Source organism: Nannospalax galili, unplaced genomic scaffold (assembly GCF_000622305.1).
Source record: "Nannospalax galili isolate Female #2095 unplaced genomic scaffold, S.galili_v1.0 scaffold259, whole genome shotgun sequence".
In the NCBI taxonomy this organism is placed as follows: domain Eukaryota; kingdom Metazoa; phylum Chordata; class Mammalia; order Rodentia; family Spalacidae; genus Nannospalax; species Nannospalax galili.
The window spans coordinates 1,213,033-1,232,772 of NW_008344750.1; the positions used below are offsets into that span (position 1 = coordinate 1,213,033).

Consider the following 19,740-nt stretch of genomic DNA (forward strand, 5'->3'; position numbering starts at 1 on the left):
ATTACCTCTGTTGAAACAGGTGGCCTCATTTGTAAAAGGGAGCTACATAATCTCTTTAGACTTGCAAGATGAAAGGATAAAGTGCCTAGCAGGATGCTTGCTATGGTCAGTAGCCATGACCAGTTCCCCTCTCTCAAGTCAGGATGCTTCCACCAGTCTACAAGGGGGCTGTCATTCAGTGAAACATGGTAGCCTGCATTGTCTGACTAGGAACAGACACCGGGCTAGTATCCTAGTAGTGAGATCTAGCCACCAAGATGGGTTAGGGAAGCTAAAAACAGTTAAACAGGACCACTGGGATGAGGGGGAGGTAGCCCTTGGAACAACAACTCCCAAAGAATAGAAACAAGCCTCACCCCAGTCAGGAATGGCTATATTCAGAAGGGACCCAGAGGGCCAGAAACCCCCTGGGGAGTTTCTATTGGAGGTGGGGTGGGGCAAAGAAAGACAGGTCGAGGAAGAAAGTTTCTACACTTCCCTCTGAGAAGCCCCATAGAGGCACTACCCCTGCAGACACTCAGTTCTGGGGACAGGACACCCCAGAAACCCCACTCTTCTGTGAGCTCAGAAGCCCTCCAAGGCCAGGGGCAAATGTACCTGTCATTAGGAGAACAAACGCTTATACCATAACCCAGTGTGTACCAGGCTACCCACACCCAGGCCCTACCAGCTTTGAGTTTGGCAAAACCTGCCCATCCTGCTTGTTTGGACAAATTCCTGGGCAGGCCCCACAGCCTGTGGGTAAGACATGTGAGTTACAAGAACAGCACCCCATTTGTGCTTTCCCCAGAAACAGTAGCACTAAGGTGTGTCTGGGAAGGGGAACCAGGGCTCCCCAGGGGCTTCTTCTGTGTTCATTCTTTGCCTCCACGTCTCCGGGGCACAGGAGTGGCCTTCACCAGGCCACTTCTGCTCTGGTGTAAGCTCTTCTGCTTCTGCCTGGTAGAACCAATGGTCAAGGGATAAGTGAAGTCAGAGGAGAAACAGGAAGGCCACTGCCCTCCCCTCGGGACCAGGGGCCAGGGAGGAGACTCACCTAAAGGGGTCTCTGGAGGTGAAGTAAGCCGGGACAGACAAGTAACTCCCCATCTTCTTCCCACACCAGACAAACAGGCTCAGCTGCAAACCCGACTGGGAGTGCCTCAGGCCGGCTGCAGACCGCCACCATGACAGGCTGGGCTGTGGCACCTCTGGGCCGGCCGGGTGCTCACCTCTGCCTCTGGAGCAGTGGGAGAGAGAGGACTCCAGGCCCCTGGCCCCCTGGCAGATTCCCGCAGGGGCACATGGCTGGGGCGGCTCCTCCCTGGTTCTCGGAAGCTCCTGGCCCCTCGGGACTCCCCGGGAACCCTCTCCTTCTCAGGCTACAGATACACAGGCATTTTGGGCAGGGGCCGGTGACTAGCTAAAAAAGAAGCGCTGCTGTCAAGTTAGCCTTGTCCTTCAGTCCCACCCACCCTGAATGAGGGAGGGAGGAAGAGGAGGGGCTCCTGCAGAACCGAGGTGTGTGGTTGGAGCAGCTGTTAGGAAACAGACCTTGCAGCAAGGGGTGGAGCTGGGGCCGGAGCGAGGCTGCAAGCAGCTCTGTAGACAATAACTGGGGCTGGAGGACCATCCACCCCACAGCTCAGGGGAGGACAGCGCAAGAGGGCCAACACACCCGAGTTCAAATGTCCCCAGCTTGAAGAGCTGCCTTAAAGGACATTAATTCTGCTGAGGTAAAAAGCACAGGATGCCACCTCCGGGCAGAGCCACGCCCCCAGGAGGGGGCGGGGGAGCCTCCAGCAGGGGAGGCAGGTCTTGAGTACCCTCCTCAGCACTGGACTGGTCTCTGTTCTCTCCTGGTGTTAGGGTTCCCATCCACTTTCTCCCTCTGACTGGTCTGGGACAGCCCCAAGAGCAGGCCCTTGGGAAGCTGGCCATTTCCACTCTGGGGCAGGGTTGTGCTGCAGATAAGGAAACAGGGCCCGGAGTATGACGTCTCCATGTGGCAGGCACTGCAAGGGGGATTATCCCCACTTTAAACACTAGGACAGTGAAGTGTCAAGAGATTAGGTGTCTCACTGATGGTCAAAAAGCCAATTGTGGCAGGGCTGGAATTTAAATGCAGACCCCCATGATCCAGAGCTATCCAGCTTCTGTCTGCCTATTCAAAAGTCCTCAGCAACTGAAACCCAGGTGACCTGTGTACTCTCATTCATTTCATTCATTCATTCATTCATTCATTCATTCATTCATTCATTCATTCATTCATTCATTCATTCCCAGAAGCCAGGCTTTGGTCTCGGTAGGCAGTGGTGTCAAATTTACAATAAAACCCTCAATTGCCTAGATCAGACTGGCCTGTGGACCTGTCTGTGAGGCACTGTCTTAATTGATGATTGATGTGTGAGGGCCCAGCCCAGTGTGGGCGGCACCATCCTTAGGTGGGCTTGGGTGGTACAAGAACAATAGAAGAGGGCTGGTCACATCTTTGATTCCAGCACTCAGGAGGCAGAGACAGAAGGAACTCTGTGAATTCCAGGCCAGCCAGGGGTACACAGTGAGACCTTATTTATTTATTTATTTATTTTTTACTTTTTGAGACAGGGTGTCCCTGTAGCCCCAGCTGACCTGGAACTCACTATGTAGACCAGGCTGGCCTTGAACTCACAGAGCCTGCCTCTGCCTTTAGAGTGCTGGGATAAAAGGTGTGTGCTATCATGTCCAGCCACAAGACCTTGTCTTAATTTTTATTTAATTATAAAAAAAAGAAAGAAAAGAGAGAAAGAGGCCTTCCTCTGTGGTTTCTGCTCCAGTTCCTGCCTTGAGTTCTTGCTCTGGTTTCCCTCTGGGATGAACTGTCACTGGGAAGTGCAAGCTGAAATAAACCCTTTCTTCTCCCAACTTGCTTTGGGTCATGGTGTTTATCACAGCAACAGAGAAGCTAGGACAGTGTCCAATGGTAAATACACATCTCAAACCAAGAAATGAGCAGATGGAATAATGGTCTGAGGTGCCGAGGAGAACGATGGGCCCAGGGGTCTGGAATGGGAGCACACCTGAAGAGCTGGCTGTGGGACTGACCAAACCAGTGCCTATGTGAAGAAGACCCAGTATCCCCCAGTCTACAGGACTGTAGTGGGAAAACAAGACTGCTGGAAGAGACAGGGAACACCCAGATCTCACTGATGGATTTGAGGCTGTGACACAGGCGCTTTCCCACCAATTGCACGCCCCTTTCCACTGGGAAGAGCCAGAGTCACCCAGCAGCAGCTCTCTACCATTGTGAACTGTGACTTGAAAACTCCATGGCAAAAGTGGTACCCGGTGACAAGAAGACCTTTTCTCGTTTCTCCAGCTGGGCACACAAACCACAATGAGTGTGACGAGAGCCTAGGCTCGCATCCTGGTAATAAGCTTCCATTTACTGAGCATGTAGGTGTTCCAGGCTGTGTGTTGAGTGCCTGCACCTATTTTTCTATCATTTTAAAATTGCCATTGTATAGGCCAGATATTACACTCATTTAACAGATGAGAAAACTGGGTTCTGAGGGGACTATCACTAGCTTGAAAACAAATATCTTATAATGAGGCTGTATGTCTCTAGACCAGCGGTCAGGACACTTTCTGTAAAGGGTCAGAGGCCATATATTTTAGGTTCTATACGTCATACAGGGCCTATCACAATGACTCAACCTTTCAGTTATAACACCAAAGCAGCCATATGTAAAATGCAAACAAACATGTGGCCATGTTTCAATACAACTTTATTTGTGGACACTGATATTTGAATTTGGTACGATTTTCATGTGCTATGAAATGGTCTTTGGCTTCCATTTGAAAATGTAAACATCATAGACAGTACAGAAATAGGCAACGGGCCAGTCTGCCCACTGGTTTGCATTCTAGGGCCACAGAGATCAGCCATCATGTGTACGTACCACTTCTAACAGTCCAGGCATGGCATTGGAATTTGTGCAGAATTCTGACATCTACTACCACACAGACATCGCTCCAGTCCCAGAAGCCCCAATGTGGAGTGAGTGCTGGATGGGCATTCAGCCTGTTCCACGCATTGCCTACAGTGCTGTGAGTGAAGTTTAATCCCCACTATCAGTTGGTGTTATAACTAACTCTTTCTTCAGAAAAGAAGGAACCTAGATAGGTTAAATTGCTTTCCTGAAGTCATCCAGCTGAACAACTAGGAAGTGAAGCCAGGGTTTGAACCTAAGCTAGACAGTATAGACTGCACTCTACCATGCTGGAGTGCAGCCTGGGCCCAGAGCCAGACTGTCTGGGTTTGAATGCAACAATGCACTCTACGTAAGCCCTTGGCACTGCGTCTGGAACACATTTAGACTTGATAAATGTTAGCTGTTAATATCATTAAGACTACTGTTACAACTACTATCGGCTAGCTATGTGGCCTTTAGCAAGTCCCTGCCTCTGTCTGGGCCTTGGGTTAGGGCTCTAAATAGCTTCCAGCGTCAACATTTTTCATCCCTATGGGGTACCAGTGGGTTCCCTGTTACTTTTGGGTCTTAAATTGAGATTAAAGTCCTTGGGCTAGCCTTGAAGGAATCAGAATCTTGGCTGGGAGGCCACACAAGAGCCATAGAGGGGGTAGAGTAGGGTGGAAGGGAAGAATAACACACAGGACACTGAAAGGACTGCCCCAGGCTGCAGGGCTGGGAGCTCTTTTTCCTCCTAGCTACTGAACCAAAAGTCTGTTATGTTCCCCTGTAATTTGATCAGGCAAGGAGGGAGCCCCCAAATTAAATCTGGAACTAGCAAATTATCTTCTAATTGCACCCTCTGATTTCCATCTGATGAACAGAGTGTAGAGGGAAGAAAACAAGCCACAAAGAGACCCGGGCCAGGGAGCCCATAAGCATAACTCCTTTTGACATTTCACACAGCTCGAATGCTACAGTGGCGGCGGGTGCAATGAGTCGGTGTCTAGGAATGCAGGCAGAAGGCTGCAACCCTGCTCTCTCCACTCTCCTTACAAAGGATTTGGTGGGTGGGTGAGTGGGGAACCAGTAAGAGCATTTTTCGGTGTCATGACGAGTGCCTCCCCCTGGAAGAGCGGCAGCCATCTCCCCACATTCTGAGCTGAATCAGAAGTCTCTTCCAGGTGGAATGCGTCTGACCCATAAATCTGGCTTTCAGGAAGGGCCTTTGAATGATCAATCGCCAGATGTGATAAGCTGCTGGCTGCTTAGATCCAAGTGCGTGATTCCTTAGGGCCAACTTCAAGGTGTCCAGGTCGCTCAGAACCAGGAGGTGAAAAGTCACATTGGAAGATATGCTTTCCCCTTTTGTCCTTGGAAATAGGCCTAGAAAGGGAGGGCTGCTCTTATGGGTTCTTGGGATGGCTGGGAGGGGCGCCAACAGTCACAGGTGCTAGAGGCACCTGGGCTGGCAATAACAACAAGAGGTGCCAATCTCCTGCACATTTCAAGAAACTTGGCGGGAAGCTGAGCAAACTGATTTCTGGGAGCCAGCTGAGGCATGGGAGCTAGAAGGTATCTGCAGCTGTGACAGGCTGAAGAATAAATACCTTCAAAGCCGGCAGCCCCAAGTGATCAATGAGGTAAATGAATGACTCACCCCATTCTCACCCTAGAAGGCGGCTCTGTACAAATGATCCAAATCTCAGGGACTTGTGTTTGTTGTGTGAGGCCCTCTATTGGTGGGGAGGACTCCATCCAGGGAAAGGAACTCTGAGGGACTCTATGCACTTTTAAAAAAAGCAGGTGCTGGAGAGACTGAACTAGGAAGGACCTCTTGAGATGCTAGGGAAGCACCCCACCACCGAGCTATACATCTCCAGCTCTCTTTTTACTTTTTTCTTCTAATTTTTTATTTATTTTTATTTTATGTGTTTGAGTGTTTTGCCTGCAGGTATCTAAGTGCACCTGTGTCCTGCAATACTTGAGGGCACTGGATCTCCTGGAACTGGCATTATAGACTGTGGTTAGCCACTATGTGGATGCTGGGAACCAAACCCAGGTCCTCTGCAAGAGCAGCCAGTGCTCTTAACTGCTGAGCCATCTCTCCATTTTTCTTCTAATTTTGAGACAGGGTTTCATTTGCAGCCCAGGTTGGCCTTGTGCTTGTGATCATCCGGCCTCATCCTCCTGAGTAGCTGAGATTACAGGCATGCACTATGCCTGGCTGGAACTAACCTCTGAATTTTTACTGCTGTGCCTCCCCTCATCCAAACCACTTTCCAAGTACATATAGTAAATCCTTGGAGAAAATCTGCAAGATTCTTCCACCTGCTTATCAGCTTCACCTTTAGAGGAGTGAAACAAGAGGCAGGAACGAGAAAGCATGCATCTTCTGCCATTTGCACACAGCACACAGTTTACTAAAATTTTCTGCTGAACAGAGGTCATGTAGCTTCAGAGCAAATCCCTCACACTCCCCCCCCCACCCCAGTACTGTCATCCCACAGCAAAGCCTGGCAGGTACACTGTACTCAAGACCTGAGGCTATCACTTCAGTTACCCCACCAGGGATGCCGCTTTGGCCACATCCCACCCAGACCACATCTGGCTTTCCCTAGCACACCTCTGCTCTTAGCTTTTTCTACAGCGTCCTGTCCTTTCTGCCCAACAGGACACAATGGCACACTCATTCATTCACTCTCCTTTAGAAAGGGTTCCCGTAACATGTCCAAGCTCTTATACAGGAAAAGTTCTGTGTCCACATCTGTCCACTACCATTATCAAACTATATGAGGGCAGGAGCTAGGAATTAGGTATTGGCACAGTACAGGCTTAGTGAGGTACACAGTAAATCCTTCAATATGACTACAGTCATAGAAGAGGGATAACTAATGTTTATAAAGTATTTTCAGTTTACAAAGGACCTTTTATGTTTACAAGTTGAGTTCCTCACAGCCTCTTTAGGGGTAAATCCAGCACAGCAGGACAGGACTGAGGTAAAAGGAGAGTTTGCTGTTCTCAAAGCCTTTCCTCTACACAAGCCTGAACAAGGATTCAGTAATCCTGCCTCTGTGATACAGGGGCCCACAGTACTAGATGTGCTGAACTCCTGTATCCCATTTTCTAGGTTTTCTGCCCAGGTTTTACTGTCAGGATATCATGAGAGAGTCTATCAAATGCCTGGGAAATCCAAGAGAAAAATCTCCTGACCAGCAAACCATTTACCAATTCCTTCCTGCAGAGTCTGAGCGATCAGCTCCTTTTCCAATTGTTTATGCCCACCTTACCCATCATCTGTCCAGAATTTTTGTGAACATAAACAAAATGACTATAAATTTACTTTTTCCAAGATCTCTTTTCCCCATTAAAAACATTTAATTAATTTATTTATTCTTATTTTATGAGTTTTGCCTTATTTACCTTATTATATGTTTTGCCTGCATGTATATAAATGTACCACATGTGTGCAATGCCTGGAGGCCAGAAGAGGGTGTCAGATCTCCTGGAACTCAAGTTATATATGGTTGCTAGCTCTATGTGGGTGCTGGAAACTGAACCCAGGTTCTCTGCAAGATCAGCCAGTGCCCTTAACCACTGAGTCATCACTCCAGCCGCTCTTTATCCCCAGTCAACCACTTCTGTTTTGATTTCTCTAATTTGACTTCTCTTAGTACCTAACAGGCATGGGAGGACCAGTCATTAAATTGCCCCCATTCTCCACAGTTTCTCTAAAGTTATCCACTGTAGCTCCATCACTACACCAACACTCCTCCACACCCTTTTTTCAGTGTATTGGAATATTTCTCCAGACTAAAAATCGGAATGCATCATATGATGGGTACTATATCATATGACATGGTACTGTATCATATGATTGGGTACTGTATCATATGATGGGGTACTGTATATGGTGGGGTACTATAGCATATGATGGGTACTATGTCATATGACAGAGTATTATATCATATGATGGGGTACTATATCATATGATAGGTACTATGTCATATCACAGAGTATTATATCATATGATGGGCAGTATATCATATAATGGGGTACTGTATTGTATGACAAGTTACTATATCATATGTTGGGGTATATAACATATGATGGGGTATTATATCATATGACAAGGCATTGTATCAAATGACAAGCTACTGTATCGTGATGGGACCTGTATCATATGATGGGGTACTATATCATATGACAGGGTACTGTATCATATAGTCAAGTACTATCATATATCTTGGGCTTCCTATTTGCCATTCCTAGTTTCAACTTCATGAGCTGTAAAGTAAAACAAGGAGATTGGATTAAATAAAGTTCTATCCAGATGCCAAGTTTTATTCTCTTTTCCTTCCATATCTGATTAACATTGATCTCTTAAGCCGGTATGGTGGCATCACTTGAGCCTAGAAGTTCAAGATCAGTGTGGGCAACATGCTGGATCCCACTTTCCTCCCTCCCAAAAAAGTAGTGGATGCTTAGTTTTCAACGTGGACTGAGTTCCATGAGCCAGGCAAGAGGTGGCGTTTAATTATCATGGCTAGGGTTGTCATCTCCTCTTGACATGTGATGGAATGAAGGGTCTTCTCCAACAGAGGAGACTGTTGTTCAAAGTCATGTGTTTAAGAATTGGGGCTGGAGAGATGGCCTAGCAGTTAAGAGCACTGGCTGCTCTTGCAGAGGACCTGGGTTTAGTTTCCAGCACCCACATGGCGGCTAACAACCATCCATAACTCCAGTTCCAGGGGATCTGAGACCCTTTTCTGACCTCCACAGGCACTGCACAACATGGGTGCACTTACATACATGCAGGCAATATACTCATAAAGACTTGACAGAGCTGGAATTTAATCTAAGTATTTGGACTCTAGGATACCTTAAATAACTATTATATACTTGCTATTTGATTACAGTAATATTTTTCTTTCTTTTTAAAAAATATTTTATATATGTATGCATGAGGCCCTGGGGTTCATGTCCATCAAACACAGACATAGACACAGACACAGACACATAACCCTCTGGAATTAGAACAACCTCAAAACAAATATACATTGTTAACTTCAGAAACAATTGCTGCTTCTACAAGAGTCAGTACCACTGAGTGGAATGGTGCACACTCTGATCTCACCACAAGTGTTTCAGAGCACTGTCAGGAAGGCAGAGCCAGAATATGTTATACAGAAGAAAACAGCCTTAATGCAAGTCTGACATGAGGTGCTCAGGGATAGTTTGGTAATGGTGAAGAGCTTGAAGAAAAAGCCCCTCTGGCACTACCTAGAGAGGGAAGAACAGGGTTCTAGCCTTTGGGGGAAAAAGAAAGAAACAAGGCAAAATAGTATAGTGAGCTGCCATGGCAGCATCAGGCATGCATGCTATCTCTGGAGGCCTCAGGCTTTGATGGTTTACACTCAGATGGCATTTATAGACTACGGTCTTATTCTATTGCTGACCTCAAAAGAAAAGCTCTTGCCTGGGGGGAACACTGCATAGCAAAGAGGTGATGAAGGTTCATATTGGAAGGGCTTTACTCAAGTGTCCAAAACATCATTTCACAAATTTACCAGCAAACACTCGAGCCTGCTACATTCTAGGCAGTCTGCTAAGCTGTGGGATGCAAAGATGAATTTGATATGGTTCTACCCTTGAAAACTTTATACTTGAAGAGTGTAGCTAAATGTGTAAACAAATACTGACAGAGCTATAACTCAAGTATGAGGAAGATAACAAGGAGGGTGAAAAAGTCTCTTCTGATTGGTGGGGAGGGTGGACTTCGGGGGGAGGTGCTCTTCCACAGAGGACATGATGTATTGGCTAACTGTAGCAGGCTGATTGCCAGGCAGACAAGAGGTTTCCAGCTTGAAGGAACGACATGTGCAAATGCACTGAGGCATAAAAGAGCCTGTTATGCTCACACAACACTGAGCAGAGGCATAACTACAAAGAAAGGCACATGTAGGCAGTGATCACAGAGGAGCCCGGGATGGTGAGAGAGTATAGGGCTAGATCACTAAAGACCAGACCTGTGTAATTAAAGAGAAGCTCATGTGCAGTGAAGGGTTATCAGAAGCATTTAAGCAAGAGAAGGCTTTCAAAGATCAGGACAAGTCTGAAACAACAAGGAAAATGCTGGTTTTCAGCTGTCAGCTTAGCTGCTTGAACAGGCATTTATGCCTCCAGTACAGCTGGCTGTGTGTATGTTCACATTGAGTTTGCTGGCCAACCAGTATTCACTATCAGCAGACTGTGCCTTTGTCCTGAGGCCTCATCTCTATGGACTTGGTCATTCTGTATGGGCAGTACACATAGAATTGGATAGTGACCCCTCTAGATAATCACCCACGGTTGCTTTGTGATGCTAATGTTAGGAAATTCAGGGGCTGGAGATGTGGCTTAGTGAAAATGTTTGCCTAGCACCTTTGAGGCCTTGGGTGGATCCTCAGTACCAGAGGGGAGGGAACCAAACAACAATAAAAATTAATGTTTGCTATTCGGTGTTAAATGCTGTGTTCACAGGGACATTCTCCTGACTGCACTGGGGAAATATCCTTTGGACATGTCAATAAATGCCCAGGCAATGCCAGAAGAGTCCTTGCCTATAGAAGAGACCTGAGAACCCGCCCTGGTTAACAATAGGCTTACTGTACGATCTTAGTCAAGCCATTAAACCTCTCTGCTCTTCAAGTTCTTCTTTGATAAAAGGATTAGGTGAGCAAACAATTCCACACCCATTAGGTCAATGCTGAAAGGAGCTAGGTTGGTTGCGTAACCACCCACAGACCTAGGTTTTGGCCCTTAGGTGTAGAAACAGGACCCAGAGAGGTACAGACACACCTTGATGGTTTATCGACTTTAGTGTCCACCTATAAATTGACAACTAAAACCAGAGCTCCCAAATTTCCTATACAGGTACCACTTTAAGACCTTTTGGTAGGCAACACTCTCAAGGTTAGGCATGGTGGTATGCACACTTGTAGCTCTAGCTAATTGGGAGACTGAGGCAGGAAGATCAACTGAATTAAGACTAAGAGCTTAAAACCGGCCTGGATAACATTGTGAAGGTTGTTCTGCGTGCATGCATGGGAAGGGAAATGAAAAGCCATAAAGAGGTTTTACTCTGGGCAGTAGTGAATCGGTCAAATGCAGAACCCACCTGGTGACCAAGCCAATTCAGCATCTTCATCTGGGCACAGTGCCCATGCTGCCTCTCTGACCATCCATACATTCACTCTCTGTTTCACTGATGTCCATTTGTTTATTTCTTTTTACCTTTTTTTTTTTTTTTTTAAAAGACAGGGTCCCATATAGCCTTGGCTGGCCTCAAATTGGCTCTGTAGCTAATGATGACCTTGAACTTCTGACCTTCCTGCCTCTACTCCTGACTGCTAGGAGTGTTTGGGCTACAGATGTACACCATTACACCCAGATTTTTTGGGGAGGGGCGGGGGGGAGTCTTTTTGGAGACAGGGTCTCCCTGTAGTCCCAGTTGGCCTGGAACTCACTATGTAGACCAGGCTGGCCTCAAACTCACAGAGATCCGCCTGCCTCTGCCTCCCACGTGCTGGGATCAAAGTGCGCCACCATGCCCAGCATTATATGCAGTTTTATGTGGTGCCTGGATTTGAACCTGTGACTTCATGCATACTAGGAAGGCACTCTACCAACTGAGCTTGATCCTCAGCCCCTTATTAATTATTATACTGGATTTTAAATAAAATATCAACTGGAAGAAATGATAACTCCTTTAGGTATGTGGAGCAATAACCAATTCACATATATTTCAGCCCTGGTAGACATTTGGCTCATACTCAGTGACCACTCACTGCAAGGCTCTATACTCAGTGCCCCCCATTGCATTATAACACTAAGAGGTAGGGAACAAGTTAATATCTCCATTTATGGAAGAACTGACCACTGAAATCAGAGCACCCAAAGTGCGACTGGAGAGATGGCACAGTGGTTAAGGGCACTGGCTGTTCTTACAGAGGATCAGGGTTCGATTCCCAGCACCCACATGGCAGCTAAAAACCTTCTGTGATTCCAGTTCCAGGGGATCTGACATCTTCTTCTGACCTCCATGGGCACTGCATGGCACAGGTGCACTTACACACATGCAGGCAATATACTCATACACAAAAAAAAAAAAAAAAAAGAGAGAGAGAGAAAGAAAAAAAAAAAGGAAAGTGCCCAAAGTGCACAGTCAATCAAGGGAGAAGCAAGATTCAAACCCAAGTAATTAAGTTCTACAGTTTGTGGCCATTACTACATGATACTGCTCTCATTATACATTGATTTTATTAGTTTAACCCACAGAGGACAAATTTCATTTTCTTAGAGAATTGCCAATCTATTCATCCCTCCCCCATCACAACCCAGCTACAGTGTAAGTAAAGGACACTATGCAAGTGTTCCATTTTTTCCCACTCTATGTTTAATGGGCATCTTTAGCTAGTGCCATACTTCAAAGATAAAGTATTTTATTTTTGTAGTGCTAGGGATTGAACTTGGGGCCTGTGTATACTAGGTACATATTCTACCACTGAGCTATGCCCGCCCCCAGCCTGAAGGTAAAATTGCAGAAAACGGACAACCAAAAAACTTACCACTGGAATTGAGATTTTTCAGATCTCAGAACAGTCCGTAACTAGTCTGGTGCAGAGCAGCTGAATTTATTCTTTCTTCACCGCCTTTCTCTCCAAAGGTCTCTGGGTACCCAGGGCTTGTTCCTATCTGGCTGCATCTACAAGGCACTGCAGCTCAAGGCCTGACCCTGAGCCAGCCTCGCCACTTCTCACTGTGGGATAGTTCCTTTGAAGGCAGAAGATAAAAAGTGTATCTTCCCACCTGAACTTACAATTTTCCAGAACAGCTCAGTGTCTGGAACCCATTCCTCCCTGCCATTTATAAGAACTGCAGTCACAGCAACTGTTAGGGAGAGATTCAGGAAAGTGGAAGTTCAGGAAAGGCCCTGCTTACATCACACCTCTTGGCCAGTTGTGGCAACTCATTCAACGATTCTTGCTTCCTATGCCAATGATGTGTCAATGGTGACACAATGAGGGCCCAAAAGCCCGCTAGCCCTGCAGGTCCCTTACAGTTAGACATCACGAGGTACCATGAAGTACATGATTGCACAAATAAATGTGAAACTAAAAGGACAAGAGAAGTTTCAAAGGAAAAATATCTCTGAAAGCACAGCTGGGGAACTGATGCATTCTTCAGGGGACGAATAACATGTCTCTGAGCCGTCCAGGGAAAGGTCTGAACTATGAGCAGATGTGAACTGGGCAAAAAGAGGAGATGGTGTTCCAGGCCCAGGGTGCAGAACAATTCAAGCCTTGTCAGAAGGACAGTGAGGCTAAAGTGCAGAGAGCAGGAGGCTCTGGACACATGGTGCTGTAGATAGTAGGGTATGATGTGGTCAGATTTTCCCCCCAACACTGGGGGTTGAACCTAGGGCCTTGTGCATGCCAGGCAAACACTCTACCACTGAGCTATTTCCTCAGCCCAGAGTTTTCTTTTAGGTCACTCATTCTAGCTGCTCTGGAGAGAGTGGATGGCTTGGGAGGTAGAGTGGGAGATGAGACTACCAGGAGACAGTTTTGCAGGTGAGAGATGATGGTAGCTTAGAATAGGTAGGAAGGGTGAGAAATGGAAAGAAGTGAAGACACAAGTCAGAGATAAAACTGATAGGCTTGACTATGGAGAATGAGGGGGAGTATCAAGGACTCTCTGTTTATGACTTAGGCAGTTGAAGGATGGTGGTGTCTGTCATTCAGTGAGTTAGGTTAGAGTGGATGAGGAGCTAGTGTAAGGGAGAAGATTGAAAGTCCAGCTGAGTCTAAGGTACCTGGAAGACAATCATATGGACATGTCAAAGTGGAATGTTGTGGTGTGTACCTGTAAGTCCCAGCTACTAAGGAGGCTGAGGTATGAGGGTTGCTTGAGTCAGCAGTTTGAGAACAGCCTGGACAACACACAGTGAGATTCCATCGGAAAACACAAAAAACAAGAACCAATGGAACAGACGTATCAGGTTACAAATGGGACATATGGGCTTAGAGCTCAACAGGGGCTGGGGCACAAGGAAATACTAATTTCAGGGTCTGTGTGTGGTGGACAATGGAAGTCTGGTGTGGGCAAGACCACTTAGGGAGAGACTACTGCACCTGGAGGGACCTCACAGCAGGTCAGAGGACAAGTAAGCTGGAATTACCAAGGGTAGAGAGAAAACAGGAGCATGTGGGATGTCACAATACAAGGGAAGAGACTATTTAGAGTGACAAAGCTGGGTGTGGTGGGGTAGGCCTACAATTCTGGCACTGAAGAAGCTAAGGCAGGAGGATCATGAGTTTGAGGCCAGCCTGCACTATGTAGCTAATTCGAGGCCAGCCTCAGAAACATAGACCACATTTCACAAAAACAAAGGCTGACAGACACTCATAATAGGTGCTAACATCTATTGAATTCTAACCAGAGCCGTACACTGTGATAAGAACTTTGATTACATGACCATAATTTAATCTGCATAACAATATTTGGTAGAAACCACCTCCCTTTTATAAATGAGGAAACTGTGACAAAGGAGGTTAAGCATCTGACTCCAGGTCATTTGGTCGCTAAGTGAAATTGGTGTATAAGCCCAACTAGCCTGACTCCAAAATGACTCACTTTTCTCTGCTGCCTATGCAGACCTTGAACTTATGATCCTCCTGCTCAGCCTCTCAGTTAGCTGGGATGATAGTCTGTACCACCAGGCCAGGCTGATTCACTTTACTATTATTACTACTGGCCAAGTATCCCTTTAACCAAAATGCCAGAAATCAGAAGTGCTTTGCATTTTTTCAATTTGGGGAATATTTACATAATCTTAGGAACATGAGTTAACTCTAAACGTGAAGTTCATTTATGCGTCATGTCAACTTTGTACACATACCCTTTAGGTAGTTTTAGGCAATATTTTTAGTGTGCCTGTCACATGAGGTCACATGTGGAATTTTTCACTTATGGCATCATGCTGGTACTCAGAAAGTTTCAGATTTTGGAGAACATGGATTCTGGATTAGAACACTCAATTTGTACCTGTATAGCACGGTTTGGGAGGTCGTACAGGATGAAGACTGAAGAGGGGACAGTGAACACCTGACCAGGCTGTCCTCTGCAACATCCCTAAGAGGAGACAGAATGAACGGAAGTCAGAATGGAGCCTGCCATTGGGAATGCTCCACACTGAGTATCCACACTGATACTCATTTCTGAGGGAGTCAGTTAGGGATCTAGACTAGTATGTTAACTCTGTATCCCCAACAGGGCCTAATTTCAGTACCTTGAATATAGCAGAGGATGTTTGGAATTTTATATGGACACTGTAGGAAGCAGTGCTGTTACCGGCTGCCATTTGCCCTTCACATACCCTTCTATTTTCAGAGTGAACTTTTTCTTTTTCTTGTGAAACAGGGTCTCACTATGTAGCCCCAGCTGGCCTGGAACAGCTACGTGGCCATGAACTCACAGAGACCTGCCTGCCTCTGCCTCCCAAGTGCTGGGATTAAAGGAGTGCCATGAGCAGCCCAGAGGGCTTTCTTATCCATTGCCTCCTGGATCTTCACATTATTCTATAAGGTGATTGTTTTTTAATTAAAAAAAAAAAAGTAACCCAGACCAACCTCAAGCTCACAATTCTCTTGCCTCTGTCCCCTGAGTACTGGATTATAGGTATGTAGCACTATGCCCAGCCAGGGGCAGATCAGTTTTATGCACCTCAGGCTTCACAGATAAGAAATGAGGTTTCCAGGGGTTAAGGAACTGGACCACAGGTAGAGTTTGTCTGGTTCAGCTGAAAATCAAATCAGGAGTTCTAACTCCTGGGAGTCCCTGTGGAAACAAGATCTTTTTGGGAGCCAGAAAGACCTATGTTCAAACGTCAGCTGTGAGCTAGGAATGGGAGGGAGGAGAGGCAGAGGATCAGAAATTCAGTCATCTTTGGCTACAATGGCGAGTTCCAGGTCAGCCTGGGCGACATGAGACCTGTCTTTTTTTTTTTTTTTTTTTGGTCTTTTTGAGACAGGGTCTCCCTGTAGCCCCAGCGTGCCTGGAACTCACTATGAAGACCGGGCTGGCCTTGAACTCACAGAGATCCCCCTGCCTCTGCCTCCCGCGTGCTAGGATTAAAGGCATGCGCCACCACGCCCGGCTCGAGACCTGTCTTTTTTTTTTTTTGGTCTTTTTGAGACAGGGTCTCCCTGTAGCCCCAGCGTGCCTGGAACTCACTATGAAGACCGGGCTGGCCTTGAACTCACAGAGATCCCCCTGCCTCTGCCTCCCGCGTGCTAGGATTAAAGGCATGCGCCACCACGCCCGGCTCGAGACCTGTCTTTTTTAAAAGTTGAATGTGTAACTTAGTAGTAGAAAATATGCTTAGCATGCATACACACACACAAACACACTCAAGAGCATACACAACACAGTCACTTGCGTGTCCTTGGATAAGTTACTACTTTTAGGCCTTCCTGTTTCAGCTAGAGGTTACAGGCTTAATGTGCAGACTGAATCAGATGCGAGAGCTCTGAATACAATGCCTACTAAGTATCAATTCCCGTTGCTCTCCATTCCTGCACCTCTGCTGGAATACAGCTGCAAGGCTTTTCTGGGGTCCTGATTCTCACTTCACAAAGGAAAGTGAGGATGAAGACACACAAGTTCACATGCTGCGGCTACATCCTAGGGGCTCCACTCTGTGTCCAAACTTGAGTCTCTGTAGGGAAGAAGGCCCAGGTGTCTGTCCTTCCTTCCTCTCTGTCAGGCAGGACCCAGCCAGGGTCCAACAGCCAGTCTCAATGACCCGCCTGCTAGTTATTTCCTTAGAGATAAACTGGTTAAACAGTCCCTTTCTAGAGAAGGTCACAGAATCAAAACCTTGGACCAGTAAATATGGTGGCGGTGCCAACAGTTGAACAGCAGAGGGCAGGGTTGCTCCACCAACTGCCTACCAGGTGCCCATGACCCAAACTTAACAGCACCTTTGCCTACACCTTAGAGATAAAGCAGCCCAGGAACCAGACATTCTACAAGGTTATCTGACAGTGTGTAGTGGACAGGCTGAGGATTTATAACTCCTATTACAGAAGCAGAAACAGCTCAGTGAGGTTGGATGACATGCCCACAATTCAGGAATGCCAAGACTCACAGAAGCAAGGAGTCTGGGTTCAAATCCCACACACCCTTAAAAAAAAAAATTATTATTTTTATATTTTTATGTGTATGTGTGTATCGCCTGCATGTAGGTAAGTGCACCCATGTTGTAAAATGCCCACGGAGGTCAGAAGAGGCTGTTGGTCCCATGGGACTGGAGTTACAGACAGTTGTTAGCTGTCATGTGGGTGCTGGGATTCAAACCCGGGTCTTCTGCAAGAACATTCAGTGTTCTTAACTGCTGAGCCATCTCTCCAGCCCCCCCCCGCCCGTGCTTCTTACTGGTTCTATGACTTTAGGTAACTCACTTCTCTATTAGTTTTTTTTTTTTTTTTTTTTGGCTTTTTTGAGACAGGGTCTTCCTGTAGCCCCAGCTGTCCTGGAACTCACTATGTAGACCAGGCCAGACTCAAACTCACAGAGATCTGCTTGCCTCTGCCTCCAAAGTGCTGGGATTAAAGGTGTGTGCCACCACACTTGGCTATTTTTTTTTCTTAATAAATAATTTATTGAGAATTTCATACATGCATATAAGGTGTTTTGATCAAATCCATGCCCACTCCCTCTCCTCCCCCCCAACTCCTCCCATATCTCCCCATCATTTTTTTCTGACAACTTCATGTACTTTCTTCTTGTTTGATTGACTGATTGATTGATTTAGTCTTCTTGAGACAGGGTCTCCCTGTAGCCCCCAGCTGTCCTGGAACTCACTATGTAGACCAGGCTGGCCTTGAACTTACAGAGATCTGCCTGCCTCTGCCTCCCGAGTGCTGAGATTAAAGGTGTGTGCCACCACACCTGGCTATTTATTTTTTTAATGGGGCTTTTGGCTACCCTCTGAAGAGGTGACCCTAAAATCTTTAAAGGATTAGATAAAAGCTCCCAAATATTTTTGACATTTTTGGTCTTTGGAATGGAGTATGCTACTAAGAGGCCCAAGAACATTGTGAGTTTTAGCCAAGAAACTGGCTACTTTTCTTTGGGGTCTTTTTACCCTAACTGCCTAGCCAATTCCTACCTCCTATTCTTATCACGCCATCCTCTGAAGGGGATACCCAAATTGCCAATAGGGAATTGGGACCCATGCTGAACAGGTTGCAGGGTGAGGCAACTGGAGTACCCCTTCAGTGGGTTTATCTAAAAGACTCCCAAACTGCATAACTCTTATCTCTAGGGGGAAAAGAAAGTCCTTGCTTGGTGAATAGGAGACATGAAGGAGAAGTAAAGACAAGAGTAACAAGCATTACAAGTTCTAAAACAGGAAACTAGAAAAAAGTCAGAACAGGGCAATTTTCAAACGTTCATATGAGAGTCCATTGGAATTTCTTGACAAGGGCTTCCAAAAGCATCCCTCTGTTGGGTTCCTCCTCATTTTTCTTTTGTCTCCCAAGGCTGGACTCTATGATAGAGGGATGGATTCAGGATTTGCTGTCAGGTATTTTTATAGCTGTTGGAGTGGTTAGAATCAGTGTTAGTTCCCTCTCAAAGGCTTCTACATAGGGGGAGAAAACAAATTTATCCATCATTTTAGAACAATAGCTGGTTGTCTCCCTTAGCTACAGGTGGGCACTGCAGTATTGCAGACCAAGATTTGAAGTCTTACATCGGAGCAGCAGTTTCTGGTTAGGAATGAAATCATCAATGAGAAATAATTGTCTAAATAACTTTTAATATAGTTTTTATATAGACTTTAGCCTAATGTCTGGGAAGTGTAATCCCTTGAACTCTTAAAGAAATATACTGATGACTTTAGTCTTTAGTTATACTTTCCTTTTGGGTGTTTAAGACCATACAGTTGGCCAAATAAATGAATTTATTTTTACATTGAAGGTCATTTGAGGATCTGCTCCTCAGGGGTCACATGGGCTTGGGAGGAGCTCCTGGCTCCTTTTTTTTTTTTTTTTTTTTTAATACCAGTTCCATCTATGTGAAGATAAGTCAAAGGTCTTGCTCGACCATGTCTGGCTTGACTTGGAAGCATGAATGAGATGTTTCCCATGAGTTGACCCTCCTCTTTGTAGACTGGACAGTGGTTCAAGTCCATCTCATGGGGTCTCCATGTCTTCCCTGAATAAGAGGACAGGTGACTCACCATAGTTGCAGGACATTTTGAGAGATGTTCCATAGTCCCCTAGAACTTAGTCAACCTTGGAGGGCAAGGAGCAAAAACTGTCCTTTAAGTCCCTCTGATCACATTAGTACAGGCCTCAAACTATGGCTGTTAAACATCCAGTAAGGTTAGTTCTACCAGTCTGGTACTTTGAATTATCATGTGCTATGTAGATAAGGCTTGGGTGAAAAACCAAATATTCTCAGATAAACTTTGACTAGATATATATTTTGTTCCTTAAACTAGTTGACTAAACTATAACCATATAAAATTTAAGATTATGTGTATATTATTTTTGTCTCATCCTTTATAGAATCATAAAAAACCTACACAGACCTTCATCACTTGCTTACACTTTCTCATTTTTTCTATTTTTGGAAAATATCTCCATTTCCATATCCTTTAACATCTTCTACATTTTTCTTTTTCTTTTTTAATAATTATGAGATTTAATAACATTAACAAATAAATTTTCCATCTGTTGTGAGAATTCTTTTCCTG

At 45.7% G+C, this 19,740-nt stretch overlaps 1 protein-coding gene across 4 annotated transcripts in view; it reads right to left on the reverse strand.

The window, feature by feature from the left end:
* The window catches only part of Limk2 (LIM domain kinase 2), a 77,259-nt gene that overhangs the window by 30,932 nt on the left and 26,587 nt on the right, over window positions 1-19,740 (reverse strand). Inside the window, exon 3 of one of the 4 annotated variants that reach the window (XM_017800112.2) lies at window positions 15,021-15,107. The exons of 1 other annotated variant lie outside the window; for it this stretch is intronic. In XM_017800112.2, the coding sequence (XP_017655601.1) occupies window positions 15,021-15,107 (87 nt within the window). Of the gene's footprint in view, window positions 1-1,036; window positions 1,445-12,541; window positions 12,728-15,020; window positions 15,108-19,740 lie in introns of those variants that run through there. 2 more of the 4 variants (XM_017800114.2, XM_008841019.3) reach the window with 2 other exon arrangements.